This window comes from Salvelinus namaycush, unplaced genomic scaffold, assembly GCF_016432855.1.
Source record: "Salvelinus namaycush isolate Seneca unplaced genomic scaffold, SaNama_1.0 Scaffold3286, whole genome shotgun sequence".
NCBI lineage: Eukaryota > Metazoa > Chordata > Actinopteri > Salmoniformes > Salmonidae > Salvelinus > Salvelinus namaycush.
In genome coordinates, this window is record NW_024060215.1 from 10,001 (window position 1) to 26,763 (window position 16,763).

Consider the following 16,763-nt stretch of genomic DNA (forward strand, 5'->3'; position numbering starts at 1 on the left):
CACAGTGCTATATTAACCAGACCATCCCCTGACACAGTGCTATATTAACACACGACCCTTCTGTTAGCGACGGGTGAAAACTCAGGATACTAGACAACGAGGACTCTGAGTCAGCCAATGTCAACCTTTACACGTCTGGGACAGTATTAGTACAGCGCAACTTCCACAAAATCAAAGAGGGAGCGCAGCAGGAGAAGCTCTCTCTTGAGGAAGACTCCCCGACCCCGAGCGAGTCAGACCAGACCTCTTCCTTAAACAACTACACAGACCGGCAACCCCAAGCAGAAAGTCAACCTCCCAGCACAGAGTACTACTCCCTCACTGAAATGAAGGAGACATTCCCCCAGCTGGAGGTAAGACAGGTGGAGCTGGAACAGCAGGTGGACACACTCCAGTCAGCACAGACCCAGGCAACAGTCCAACACAACACCCTGGCCATCTAAGCAGAGTTGCTAAGAAAAAGCCATATCTCAGACTGGCCAAGAAAAATAAAAGATTAAGATGGGCAAAAGAACACAGACACTGGACAGAGGAGCTCTGCCTAGAAGGCCAGCATCCCGGAGTTGCCTCTTCACTGTTGACGTTGAGACTGGTGTTTTGTGGGTACTATTTAATGAAGCTGCCAGTTGAGGACTTGTGAGGCGTCTGTTTCTCAAACTAGACACTCTAATGTACTTGTCCTCTTGCTCAGTTGTGCACCGGGGCCTCCAACTCCTCTTTCTATTCTGGTTAGAGCCAGTTCGCGCTGTTCTGTGAAGGGAGTAGTACACAACGCTGTACAAGATATTCAATTTCTTGGCAATTTCATTTCTCAGAACAAGAATAGACTGACGAGTTTCAGAAGAAAGTGCTTTGTTTCTGTCCATTTTGAGCCTATAATCAAACCCACAAATGCTGATGCTCCAGATACTCAACTAGTCTCAAGAAGGCCAGTTTTATTGCTTCTTTAATCAGAACAACAGTTTTCAGCTGTGCTAACATAATTGCAAAAGGGTTTTCTAATGATCAGTTAGCCTTTTAAAATGATCAACTTGGATTAGCTAACACAACGTGCCATTGGAACACAGGAGTGATGGTTGCTGATAATGGGCCTCTGTACGCCTATGTAGATATTCCATTAAAAATCAGCCGTTTCCAGCTACAATAGTCATTTACAACATTAACCATGTCTACACTGTGTTTCTGATCGATTTGGTGTTATTTTAATGGACAAAAAATGTGCCTTTCTTTTAAAAACAAGGACATTTCTAAGTGACTGTCACGCCCTGGCCTTAGTATTCTTTGTTTTCTTAATTATTTTAGTTAGGTCAGGGTGTGACATGGGGAATGTATGTGTTTTTTTTGTAGTGTCTAGGGTGGTTGTAAGGTTTAGGGGGTTTATTAGAGTAGTTGGGTTTATGTTTAGTATAGTAGTCTAGCTGTGTCTATGGTTGAGTGTAGGTATCTAGGAAAGTCTATGGTTGCCTGAATTGGGTCTCAATTAGAGACAGCTGGTTATTGTTGTCTCTGATTGGGAGCCATATTTAAGGCAACCATAGGCTTTAGCTGTTTGTGGGGAATTGTCTATGTCGAAGTGTTTTGTGTCAGCACTTATTTTTGTATAGCTTCTCGGTCGTCTGTTTTGTTGGTTTGTTTTGTTGTTTCCTTCTTGAAATAAAAAGAAGATGTACTTTCCACGCGCTGCGCCTTGGTCCTCTCTCAGTCCCTTTGACGATCGTGACAGAATTCCCCACCACTTATGCGGGATCAAGCAGCGTGAAAAGCGGCAACAGGAGCAGCGCAAGGAGGAATGGAAATGGGAGCGTAATATGGACTACACTACGTGGGAGGAGATCGACAGGTGGGCGATCGACCCAGGGCGAGTGCCGGAGCCAGCCTGGGATTCTCTGGCGCAGTGTGAGGAGGGATACCGGCGAATGGAGGCAGCACGACGACGCGGTAGGAAGCCTGTGAGTCAGCCCAAAAAATTTCTTGGGGGGGGGCTTAGAGGTAGTGGGCCGAGGGCAGGTAGGAGACCTGCGCCCACTTCACAGGCTAACCGTGGAGAGCGGGAGTACGGGCGAACACCGTGTTACGCAGTAGAGCGCATGGTGTCTCCTGTACGTGTTCATAGCCCGGTGCGGGTTATTCCACCTCCCCGCACTGGTAGGGCTAGATTGGGCATTGAGCCAGGTGCCATGATGCCGGCTCAACGCATCTGGTCTCCAGTGCGTCTCCTCGGGCCGGCATACATGGCACCAGCCTTACGCATGGTGTCCCCGGTTTGCCTACATAGCCCGGTGCGGGTTATTCCACCTCCCCGCACTGGTCGGGCGACGGGGAGCATTCAACCAGGTAAGGTTGGGCAGGCTCGGTGTTCAAGGGAACCAGTACGCCTGCACGGTCCGGTATTTCCGGCACCACCTCCCCGCCCCAGTCCAGTTCCACCAGTGCCTACACCACGTAACAGGCTTCCAGTGTGTCTCCAGAGCCCTGTTCCTCCTCCACGCACTGTCCTATGGTGCGTGTCTCCAGCCCGGTACCACCAATTCCGGCACCACGCACTAAGCCTCCTGTGCGTCTCCAGAGTCCTGTGCATCCTGTTGCTGCTCCCCGCACTAGCCCTGAGATGCGTGTCCCCAGCCCGGTACCACCAGTTCCGGCACCACGCACTAGGCCTAATGTGCGTCCCCAGGGTCCAGTATGCCCTGTTCCTTCTCCCCGCATTAGCCTGAAGGTGCGTGTCCTTAGCCCGGTGCCTCCAGTTCCGGCACCACGCACCAGGCCTACAGTGCGCCTCATCCGGTCTGAGCCATCCGTCTCCCCAGCGCCGTCTGAGCCATCCGTCTCCCCAGCGCCGTCTGAGCCATCCGTCTCCCCAGCGCCGTCTGAGCCATCCGTCTCCCCAGCGCCGTCTGAGCCATCCGTCTCCCCAGCGCCGTCTGAGCCATCCGTCTCCCCAGCGCCGTCTGAGCCATTCGTCTCCCCAGCGCCGTCTGAGCCATCCGTCTCCCCAGCGCCGTCTGAGCCATCCGTCTCCCCAGCGCCGTCTGAGCCATCCGTCTCCCCAGCGCCGTCTGAGCCATCCGTCTCCCCAGCGCCATTAGAGCCATCCGTCTGTCCCGAGCCATTAGAGCCGCCCGTCTGTCCCGAGCCGTCAGAGCCGTTAGTCAGTCAGGAGCCGCTAGAGCCATTCGTCAGTCAGGATCTGCCAGAGCCGCCAACCAGACAGGATCTGCCAGAGCCGCCAACCAGACAGGATCTGCCAGAGCCGCCAACCAGACAGGATCTGCCAGAGCCGCCAACCAGACAGGATCTGCCAGAGCCGCCAACCAGACAGGATCTGCCAGAGCCGTCAGCGAGCCATGAGCGTCCAGAGCCGTCAGCCAGCCATGAGCGTCCAGAGCCGTCAGCCAGCCATGAGCGTCCAGAGCCGTCAGCCAGCCATGAGCGTCCAGAGCCGTCAGCCAGCCATGAGCGTCCAGAGCCGTCAGCCAGCCATGAGCGTCCAGAGCCGTCAGCCAGCCATGAGCGTCCAGAGCCGTCAGCCAGTCATGAGCTGCCCCTCAGCCCAGAGCGGCCATTTATCCAGAACTGCCCCTCAGTCCAGAGCTGTCTCTCTGTCCGGAGCTGCCCTTCAGTCCGGAGTTGCCCCTCTATCCTGAGCTACCTCTCTATCCTGACCTACCTCTCTGTCCTGTGCTATATCTCTGTCCTGAGCTACCTTATCCCGGTGCTGCCCCTTAGTCCGGTGCTGCCCCTTAGTCCGGTGCTGCCCCTTAGTCCGGTGCTGCCCCTTAGTCCGGTGCTGCCCCTTAGTCCGGTGCTGCCCCTTAGTCCGGTGCTGCCCCTTAGTCCGGTGCTGCCCCTTAGTCCGGTGCTGCCCCTTAATCCAGTGGGGTTAATGTGGAGGGTGGCCATTTGGAGGAGGCTACGTAAGCGGGTAGTGACTATGGTGGGGTGGGGACCACGACCAGTGCCGGAGCCGCCGCCGTGGACGGACGCCCACCCAGACCCTCCCCTAGACTATGTGCTGGTGCGCCCGGAGTTCGCACCTTAAGGGGGGGGTTATGTCACGCCCTGGCCTTAGTATTCTTTGTTTTCTTAATTATTTTAGTTAGGTCAGGGTGTGACATGGGGAATGTATGTGTTTTTTTTGTAGTGTCTAGGGTGGTTGTAAGGTTTAGGGGGTTTATTAGAGTAGTTGGGTTTATGTTTAGTATAGTAGTCTAGCTGTGTCTATGGTTGAGTGTAGGTATCTAGGAAAGTCTATGGTTGCCTGAATTGGGTCTCAATTAGAGACAGCTGGTTATTGTTGTCTCTGATTGGGAGCCATATTTAAGGCAACCATAGGCTTTAGCTGTTTGTGGGGAATTGTCTATGTCGAAGTGTTTTGTGTCAGCACTTATTTTTGTATAGCTTCTCGGTCGTCTGTTTTGTTGGTTTGTTTTGTTGTTTCCTTCTTGAAATAAAAAGAAGATGTACTTTCCACGCGCTGCGCCTTGGTCCTCTCTCAGTCCCTTTGACGATTGTGACAGTGACCCCAAACTTTTCTAATGTAGTGGATATACAGTACCAGTCGAACGGTTGGACACACCTACTCATTCAAGGATTTTTCTTTTTTTACTATTTTCTAGATTGTAGAATAATAGTGAAGACATCAACACTATGAAATAACACATATAGACTCATGTATTTACCAAAAAAAGTGTTAAACAAATCAAAATATATTTTATATTTGAGATTCTTCAAAGTAGCCCTTAGCCTTGATGACACCTTTGCACACTCTTGGCATTCTCTCAACCAGCTTCAAGAGGTTCCACCTGGAACGCATTTCAACAGGTGTGCCTTGTTAAAAGTTAATTTGTGGAATTTATTTCCTTCTTAATGCATTTAGAGCTCTTGGACCCACCTGTATAGTGAAGGGGGTTAGAGCTCTTGGACCCACCTGTATAGTGAAGGGGGTTAGAGCTCTTGGACCCACCTGTATAGTGAAGGGGGTTAGAGCTCTTGGACCCACCTGTATAGTGAAGGGGGTTAGAGCTCTTGGACCCACCTGTATAGTGAAGGGGGTTAGAGCTCTTGGACCCACCTGTATAGTGAAGGGAGTTAGAGCTCTTGGACCCACCTGTATAGTGAAGGGAGTTAGAGCTCTTGGACCCACCTGTATAGTGAAGGGAGTTAGAGCTCTTGGACCCACCTGTATAGTGAAGGGGGTTAGAGCTCTTGGACCCACCTGTATAGTGAAGGGAGTTAGAGCTCTTGGACCCACCTGTATAGTGAAGGGAGTTAGCTTCTTCTTATTGATGGTTCTCTCATCAATGGTGTCTGGGACTGACAGGTTGATCATCTTACTGCAGGACAACAGGAGAGACAGACATTGCAGTCAACTGGTAGGGATGGTGGTGTGTGTTAAACCTAATTGTTCCTGTATGTCGCTGCTGATAAGAGCGTCTGCTAAGACGACAGAAAAACAAAGTGTTCTCACCAGAGGACGATGCCGTCTCCTACCGCAGTGAACAGACTGTTGGGGGTGTTGGGGTTCATAGGGAGGACGTGTTTACAGTCAGGGTCCTTCTCCAGCGCTGCATTGATCCAGTTAACAAACGCATAACGCTCCTCCTCTACAAAACACACACACTGGGTTAATAACACAACTACACTGGGGGTTAATAACACAACCACACTGGGGGTTAATAACACAACCACACTGGGGGTTAATAACACAACCACACTGGGGGTTAATAACACAACCACACTGGGGGTTAATAACACAACCACACTGGGGGTTAATAACACAACCACACTGGGGGTTAATAACACAACTACACTGGGGGTTAATAACACAACCACACTGGGTTAATAACACAACCACACTGGGGGTTAATAACACAACCACACTGGGTTAATAACACAACCACACTGGGGGTTAATAACACAACCACACTGGGGGTTAATAACACAACCACACTGGGTTAATAACACAACCACACTGGGTTAATAACACAACCACACTGGGGGTTAATAACACAACCACACTGGGTTAATAACACAACCACACTGGGTTAATAACACAACCACACTGGGTTAATAACACAACCACACTGGGTTAATAACACAACCACACTGGGGGTTAATAACACAACCACACTGGGTTAATAACACAACCACATTGGGTTAATAGCACAACCACACTGGGTTAATAACACAACCACTGGGTTAATAACACAACCACACTGGGGGTTAATAACACAACCACACTGGGGGTTAATAACACAACTACACTGGGTTAATAACACAACTACACTGGGTTAATAACACAACTACACTGGGTTAATAACACAACCACACTGGGGGTTAATAACACAACCACACTGGGGGTTAATAACACAACCACACTGGGTTAATAACACAACCACACTGGGTTAATAACACAACCACACTGGGGTAATAACACAACCACACTGGGGGTTAATAACACAACCACACTGGGGGTTAATAACACAACCACACTGGGGGTTAATAACACAACCACACTGGGGGTTAATAACACAACTACACTGGGTTAATAACACAACCACACTGGGGGTTAATAACACAACCACACTGGGGGTTAATAACACAACCACACTGGGGGTTAATAACACAACCACACTGGGGGTTAATAACACAACTACACTGGGTTAATAACACAACTACACTGGGTTAATAACACAACCACACTGGGTTAATAACACAACCACACTGGGTTAATAACACAACCACACTGGGTTAATAACACAACCACACTGGGGGTTAATAACACAACCACACTGGGGGTTAATAACACAACCACACTGGGTTAATAACACAACTACACTGGGTTAATAACACAACTACACTGGGTTAATAACACAACCACACTGGGTTAATAACACAACCACACTGGGTTAATAACACAACTACACTGGGGGTTAATAACACAACCACACTGGGGGTTAATAACACAACTACACTGGGTTAATAACACAACTACACTGGGTTAATAACACAACCACACTGGGTTAATAACACAACTACACTGGGGGTTAATAACACAACTACACTGGGTTAATAACACAACTACACTGGGTTAATAACACAACCACACTGGGGGTTAATAACACAACCACACTGGGGGTTAATAACACAACTACACTGGGGGTTAATAACACAACCACACTGGGTTAATAACACAACTACACTGGGGGTTAATAACACAACCACACTGGGTTAATAACACAACCACACTGGGTTAATAACACAACCACACTGGGTTAATAACACAACTACACTGGGGGTTAATAACACAACTACACTGGGTTAATAACACAACCACACTGGGTTAATAACACAACCACACTGGGTTAATAACACAACCACACTGGGTTAATAACACAACCACACTGGGTTAATAACACAACCACACTGGGGGTTAATAACACAACCACACTGGGTTAATAACACAACCACACTGGGTTAATAACACAACCACACTGGGTTAATAACACAACTACACTGGGTTAATAACACAACTACACTGGGTTAATAACACAACCACACTGGGGGTTAATAACACAACTACACTGGGGGTTAATAACACAACCACACTGGGGGTTAATAACACAACCACACTGGGTTAATAACACAACCACACTGGGTTAATAACACAACCACACTGGGTTAATAATACAACCACACTGGGTTAATAACACAACCACACTGGGTTAATAACACAACCACACTGGGGGTTAATAACACAACCACACTGGGTTAATAACACAACCACACTGGGGGTTAATAACACAACCACACTGGGTTAATAACACAACCACACTGGGTTAATAACACAACCACACTGGGTTAATAACACAACCACACTGGGTTAATAACACAACCACACTGGGTTAATAACACAACCACACTGGGTTAATAACACAACCACACTGGGTTAATAACACAACCACACTGGGGGTTAATAACACAACCACACTGGGGGTTAATAACACAACCACACTGGGTTAATAACACAACTACACTGGGTTAATAACACAACCACACTGGGTTAATAACACAACCACACTGGGGGTTAATAACACAACCACACTGGGGGTTAATAACACAACCACTGGGTTAATAACACAACCACACTGGGGGTTAATAACACAACTACACTGGGTTAATAACACAACCACACTGGGTTAATAACACAACCACACTGGGTTAATAACACAACTACACTGGGTTAATAACACAACCACACTGGGTTAATAACACAACCACACTGGGGGTTAATAACACAACCACACTGGGTTAATAACACAACCACACTTTGGGTTAATAACACAACCACACTGGGTTAATAACACAACCACACTGGGGGTTAATAACACAACCACACTGGGTTAATAACACAACCACACTGGGTTAATAACACAACCACACTGGGTTAATAACACAACCACACTGGGTTAATAACACAACCACACTGGGGGTTAATAACACAACCACACTGGGTTAATAACACAACCACACTGGGTTAATAACACAACCACACTGGGTTAATAACACAACCACTGGGTTAATAACACAACCACACTGGGGGTTAATAACACAACCACACTGGGGGTTAATAACACAACTACACTGGGTTAATAACACAACTACACTGGGTTAATAACACAACTACACTGGGTTAATAACACAACCACACTGGGGGTTAATAACACAACCACACTGGGGGTTAATAACACAACCACACTGGGTTAATAACACAACCACACTGGGTTAATAACACAACCACACTGGGTTAATAACACAACCACACTGGGGGTTAATAACACAACCACACTGGGGGTTAATAACACAACCACACTGGGGGTTAATAACACAACCACACTGGGGGTTAATAACACAACCACACTGGGGGTTAATAACACAACTACACTGGGTTAATAACACAACCACACTGGGGGTTAATAACACAACCACACTGGGGGTTAATAACACAACCACACTGGGGGTTAATAACACAACCACACTGGGGGTTAATAACACAACTACACTGGGTTAATAACACAACTACACTGGGTTAATAACACAACCACACTGGGTTAATAACACAACCACACTGGGTTAATAACACAACCACACTGGGTTAATAACACAACCACACTGGGGGTTAATAACACAACCACACTGGGGGTTAATAACACAACCACACTGGGTTAATAACACAACTACACTGGGTTAATAACACAACTACACTGGGTTAATAACACAACCACACTGGGTTAATAACACAACCACACTGGGTTAATAACACAACTACACTGGGGGTTAATAACACAACCACACTGGGGGTTAATAACACAACTACACTGGGTTAATAACACAACTACACTGGGTTAATAACACAACCACACTGGGTTAATAACACAACTACACTGGGGGTTAATAACACAACTACACTGGGGGTTAATAACACAACTACACTGGGGGTTAATAACACAACCACACTGGGTTAATAACACAACCACACTGGGTTAATAACACAACCACACTGGGTTAATAACACAACCACACTGGGGGTTAATAACACAACCACACTGGGGGTTAATAACACAACCACACTGGGGGTTAATAACACAACCACACTGGGGGTTAATAACACAACCACACTGGGGGTTAATAACACAACTACACTGGGTTAATAACACAACCACACTGGGGGTTAATAACACAACCACACTGGGGGTTAATAACACAACCACACTGGGGGTTAATAACACAACCACACTGGGGGTTAATAACACAACTACACTGGGTTAATAACACAACTACACTGGGTTAATAACACAACCACACTGGGTTAATAACACAACCACACTGGGTTAATAACACAACCACACTGGGTTAATAACACAACCACACTGGGGGTTAATAACACAACCACACTGGGGGTTAATAACACAACCACACTGGGTTAATAACACAACTACACTGGGTTAATAACACAACTACACTGGGTTAATAACACAACCACACTGGGTTAATAACACAACCACACTGGGTTAATAACACAACTACACTGGGGGTTAATAACACAACCACACTGGGGGTTAATAACACAACTACACTGGGTTAATAACACAACTACACTGGGTTAATAACACAACCACACTGGGTTAATAACACAACTACACTGGGGGTTAATAACACAACTACACTGGGTTAATAACACAACTACACTGGGTTAATAACACAACCACACTGGGGGTTAATAACACAACCACACTGGGGGTTAATAACACAACTACACTGGGGGTTAATAACACAACCACACTGGGTTAATAACACAACTACACTGGGGGTTAATAACACAACCACACTGGGTTAATAACACAACCACACTGGGTTAATAACACAACCACACTGGGTTAATAACACAACTACACTGGGGGTTAATAACACAACTACACTGGGTTAATAACACAACCACACTGGGTTAATAACACAACCACACTGGGTTAATAACACAACCACACTGGGTTAATAACACAACCACACTGGGTTAATAACACAACCACACTGGGGGTTAATAACACAACCACACTGGGTTAATAACACAACCACACTGGGTTAATAACACAACCACACTGGGTTAATAACACAACTACACTGGGTTAATAACACAACTACACTGGGTTAATAACACAACCACACTGGGGGTTAATAACACAACTACACTGGGGGTTAATAACACAACCACACTGGGGGTTAATAACACAACCACTGGGTTAATAACACAACCACACTGGGGGTTAATAACACAACTACACTGGGTTAATAACACAACCACACTGGGTTAATAACACAACCACACTGGGTTAATAACACAACTACACTGGGTTAATAACACAACCACACTGGGTTAATAACACAACCACACTGGGGGTTAATAACACAACCACACTGGGTTAATAACACAACCACACTGGGGGTTAATAACACAACCACACTGGGTTAATAACACAACTACACTGGGTTAATAACACAACCACACTGGGTTAATAACACAACCACACTGGGGGTTAATAACACAACCACACTGGGTTAATAACACAACCACACTGGGTTAATAACACAACCACACTGGGTTAATAACACAACCACACTGGGGGTTAATAACACAACCACACTGGGGGTTAATAACACAACCACACTGGGTTAATAACACAACCACACTGGGGGTTAATAACACAACCACACTGGGTTAATAACACAACCACACTGGGTTAATAACACAACCACACTGGGGGTTAATAACACAACCACACTGGGGGTTAATAACACAACCACACTGGGGGTTAATAACACAACTACACTGGGTTAATAACACAACCACACTGGGGGTTAATAACACAACCACTGGGTTAATAACACAACCACACTGGGGGTTAATAACACAACTACACTGGGGGTTAATAACACAACCACTGGGTTAATAACACAACCACACTGGGTTAATAACACAACCACACTGGGTTAATAACACAACTACACTGGGTTAATAACACAACCACACTGGGGGTTAATAACACAACCACACTGGGGGTTAATAACACAACCACACTGGGTTAATAACACAACCACACTGGGTTAATAACACAACCACACTGGGGGTTAATAACACAACCACACTGGGTTAATAACACAACCACACTGGGTTAATAACACAACCACACTGGGTTAATAACACAACCACACTGGGGGTTAATAACACAACCACACTGGGTTAATAACACAACCACACTGGGGGTTAATAACACAACCACACTGGGGGTTAATAACACAACCACACTGGGGGTTAATAACACAACCACACTGGGGGTTAATAACACAACCACACTGGGGGTTAATAACACAACCACACTGGGGGTTAATAACACAACCACACTGGGGGTTAATAACACAACCACACTGGGGGTTAATAACACAACCACACTGGGGGTTAATAACACAACCACACTGGGGGTTAATAACACAACTACACTGGGGGTTAATAACACAACTACACTGGGGGTTAATAACACAACCACACTGGGGGTTAATAACACAACTACACTGGGTTAATAACACAACCACACTGGGGGTTAATAACACAACTACACTGGGTTAATAACACAACCACACTGGGGGTTAATAACACAACCACACTGGGTTAATAACACAACCACACTGGGTTAATAACACAACCACACTGGGGGTTAATAACACAACCACTGGGTTAATAACACAACTACACTGGGTTAATAACACAACCACACTGGGTTAATAACACAACCACACTGGGGGTTAATAACACAACCAAACTGGGGGTTAATAACACAACCACACTGGGGGTTAATAACACAACCACACTGGGGGTTAATAACACAACCACACTGGGTTAATAACACAACCACACTGGGTTAATAACACAACCAAACTGGGGGTTAATAACACAACCACACTGGGGGTTAATAACACAACCACACTGGGGGTTAATAACACAACCACACTGGGGGTTAATAACACAACCACACTGGGGGTTAATAACACAACCACACTGGGGGTTAATAACACAACTACACTGGGGGTTAATAACACAACTACACTGGGGGTTAATAACACAACCACACTGGGGGTTAATAACACAACTACACTGGGTTAATAACACAACCACACTGGGGGTTAATAACACAACTACACTGGGTTAATAACACAACCACACTGGGGGTTAATAACACAACCACACTGGGTTAATAACACAACCACACTGGGTTAATAACACAACCACACTGGGGGTTAATAACACAACCACTGGGTTAATAACACAACTACACTGGGTTAATAACACAACCACACTGGGTTAATAACACAACCACACTGGGGGTTAATAACACAACCAAACTGGGGGTTAATAACACAACCACACTGGGGGTTAATAACACAACCACACTGGGGGTTAATAACACAACCACACTGGGTTAATAACACAACCACACTGGGTTAATAACACAACCACACTGGGGGTTAATAACACAACCACACTGGGGGTTAATAACACAACCACACTGGGTTAATAACACAACCACACTGGGGGTTAATAACACAACTACACTGGGTTAATAACACAACTACACTGGGGGTTAATAACACAACCACACTGGGTTAATAACACAACCACACTGGGTTAATAACACAACCACACTGGGTTAATAACACAACCACACTGGGGGTTAATAACACAACCACACTGGGGGTTAATAACACAACCACACTGGGGGTTAATAACACAACCACACTGGGTTAATAACACAACCACACTGGGTTAATAACACAACCACACTGGGTTAATAACACAACCACACTGGGGGTTAATAACACAACCACTGGGTTAATAACACAACCACACTGGGGGTTAATAACACAACCACACTGGGTTAATAACACAACCACACTGGGGGTTAATAACACAACCACACTGGGGGTTAATAACACAACCACACTGGGGGTTAATAACACAACTACACTGGGTTAATAACACAACCACACTGGGTTAATAACACAACCACACTGGGGGTTAATAACACAACCACACTGGGGGTTAATAACACAACCACACTGGGGGTTAATAACACAACTACACTGGGGGTTAATAACACAACCACACTGGGGGTTAATAACACAACTACACTGGGGGTTAATAACACAACCACACTGGGGGTTAATAACACAACCACACTGGGGGTTAATAACACAACCACACTGGGTTAATAACACAACCACACTGGGTTAATAACACAACCACACTGGGGGTTAATAACACAACCACACTGGGGGTTAATAACACAACCACACTGGGTTAATAACACAACTACACTGGGGGTTAATAACACAACCACACTGGGGGTTAATAACACAACTACACTGGGGGTTAATAACACAACCACACTGGGGGTTAATAACACAACCACACTGGGGGTTAATAACACAACTACACTGGGGGTTAATAACACAACCACACTGGGGGTTAATAACACAACCACACTGGGGGTTAATAACACAACCACACTGGGGGTTAATAACACAACCACACTGGGGGTTAATAACACAACCACACTGGGGGTTAATAACACAACCACACTGGGGGTTAATAACACAACCACACTGGGGGTTAATAACACAACCACACTGGGGGTTAATAACACAACCACACTGGGGGTTAATAACACAACCACACTGGGTTAATAACACAACCACACTGGGGGTTAATAACACAACCACACTGGGGGTTAATAACACAACCACACTGGGGGTTAATAACACAACCACACTGGGGGTTAATAACACAACCACACTGGGGGTTAATAACACAACCACACTGGGGGTTAATAACACACTAAGACGGTGGTGCTACCTGAGAATGAGTGTTGTGTTCCTTCACTAGACAGCTCACTGGTTCCTCCTATAGCCAGAATCCCCTCCTTCCTGTTGATGGCCTTCCTGAAGCTCTTAGCTATGTCATCACCCTTCAGCTCCTTGGCGATCTGTATAACACAAACACATGTTATATATGTCTCCTGTCTGATAGGACTACCTCATCACCAGACCAGGAGCCTGTCTCCTGTCTGATAGGACTACCTCATCACCAGACCAGGAGCCTGTCTCATGTCTGATAGGACTACCTCATCACCAGACCAGGAGCCTGTCTCCTGTCTGATAGGACTACCTCATCACCAGACCAGGAGCCTGTCTCCTGTCTGATAGGACTACCTCATCACCAGACCAGGAGCCTGTCTCCTGTCTGATAGGACTACCTCATCACCAGACCAGGAGCCTGTCTCATGTCTGATAGGACTACCTAATCACCAGACCAGGAGCCTGTCTCATGTCTGATAGGACTACCTAATCACCAGACCAGGAGCCTGTCTCCTGTCTGATAGGACTACCTCATCACCAGACCAGGAGCCTGTCTCCTGTCTGATAGGACTACCTCATCACCAGACCAGGAGCCTGTCTCCTGTCTGATAGGACTACCTCATCACCAGACCAGGAGCCTGTCTCCTGTCTGATAGGACTACCTCATCACCAGACCAGGAGCCTGTCTCCTGTCTGATAGGACTACCTCATCACCAGACCAGGAGCCTGTCTCCTGTCTGATAGGACTACCTCATCACCAGACCAGGAGCCTGTCTCCTGTCTGATAGGACTACCTCATCACCAGACCAGGAGCCTGTCTCCTGTCTGATAGGACTACCTCATCACCAGACCAGGAGCCTGTCTCCTGTCTGATAGGACTACCTCATCACCAGACCAGGAGCCTGTCTCCTGTCTGATAGGACTACCTCATCACCAGACCAGGAGCCTGTCTCCTGTCTGATAGGACTACCTCATCACCAGACCATGAGCCTGTCTCCTGTCTGATAGGACTACCTCATCACCAGACCAGGAGCCTGTCTCCTGTCTGATAGGACTACCTCATCACCAGACCAGGAGCCTGTCTCATGTCTGATAGGACTACCTCATCACCAGACCATGAGCCTGTCTCCTGGCTGATAGATCCTCATGCTGTGGATCAGTAGGTAACGGAAGAGCTGAATCACCTTCTGTTTTACCTCTGTGGTCACCCTCTCTTCATATTTCTGTGGTCACCCTCTCTTCACATTTCTGTGGTCACCCTCTCTTCACATTTCTCACTGTCAATCATGAATGATAATTCTTCCAGTTTTACAGTTGAAAAATCCATCTGCATACCAACCATTTGATGTAATCAGTTTGACGGGGATCTTCTTGAGTTATTCCGTGTATATTCAGTTCTGTTATTTTCAATACTATCATCAAGTATTTCAGCTATGATCTAATTGTGTGCGTGTGTGTGTGTGTGTGTGTGTGTGTGTGTGTGTGTGTGTGTGTGTGTGTGTGTGTGTGTGTGTGTGTGTGTGTGTGTGTGTGTGTGTGTGTGTGTGTGTGTGTGTGTGTGTGTGTGTGTGTGTGTTTGGAGGTAATCATATTAAGTGGTATTGGGTGGTGTGATGTGAGGACTGTGTAGACTCAATCCAAGATGGCAGCCTGCCAGACATCAGATCCTGACTCATCATGACCAACAGAATGGAAGCTGTTTAGTGTGCAGACAACTTTTACTAAGCCCTATGCAGACTTAGCCTCTCCCAGCCCTGAGACTCACGAGAGGAACTCTTCAAAGCTGATGTGACTGTGTGTGTGTGTGTGTGTGTGTGTGTGTGTGTGTGTGTGTGTGTGTGTGTGTGTGTGGACACACTGAGAGGAACTCGTCGAAGCTGATGTGATTGTGTGTGTGTGTGTGTGTGTGTGTGTGTGTGTGTGTGTGTGTGTGTGTGTGTGTGTGTGTGTGTGTGTGTGTGTGTGTGTGTGTGTGTGTGTGTGGACTCACCGAGAGGAACTCGTCGAAGCTGATCTGGTTGTCTTTGTTGCGGTCCAGTTTTTTAATGATCTCTCTGACCTTGTATCCCGGCAACGGTAGGTTAGCTTCTTTAAACAGGTTAGTCAGCTCCAAGTCACAGATAAAACCATTACTGTTAGTATCTGGAGAGAGAGGGAGAGAGAAGATAGGGAGGGAGAGAGATGGGGGAGAGAGGGAGAGAGGGGAGAAAGGGAGAGGGAGAGAGAGATAGAGGGGGAGGGAGAGAAGGGGGAGAGAGGGAGAAAGGGAAAGGGGGGAGAAAGGGAGAGGGAGGAGAGAG

At 46.6% G+C, this 16,763-nt stretch overlaps 1 protein-coding gene across 1 annotated transcript in view; it reads right to left on the reverse strand.

The window, feature by feature from the left end:
- Positions 1–16,605, reverse strand: part of LOC120040142 (plastin-3-like) — a gene marked incomplete at its 5' end in the record, with an annotated part of 25,532 nt that extends 8,927 nt beyond the window's left edge. Inside the window, 4 exons of the mRNA XM_038985392.1 lie at positions 5,252–5,333; positions 5,468–5,603; positions 14,462–14,591; positions 16,454–16,605. Coding sequence (XP_038841320.1) covers positions 5,252–5,333; positions 5,468–5,603; positions 14,462–14,591; positions 16,454–16,605 — 500 coding nt within the window. The remainder of the gene's footprint in view (positions 1–5,251; positions 5,334–5,467; positions 5,604–14,461; positions 14,592–16,453) is intronic.
- Positions 16,606–16,763: the final 158 nt, after the last annotated feature.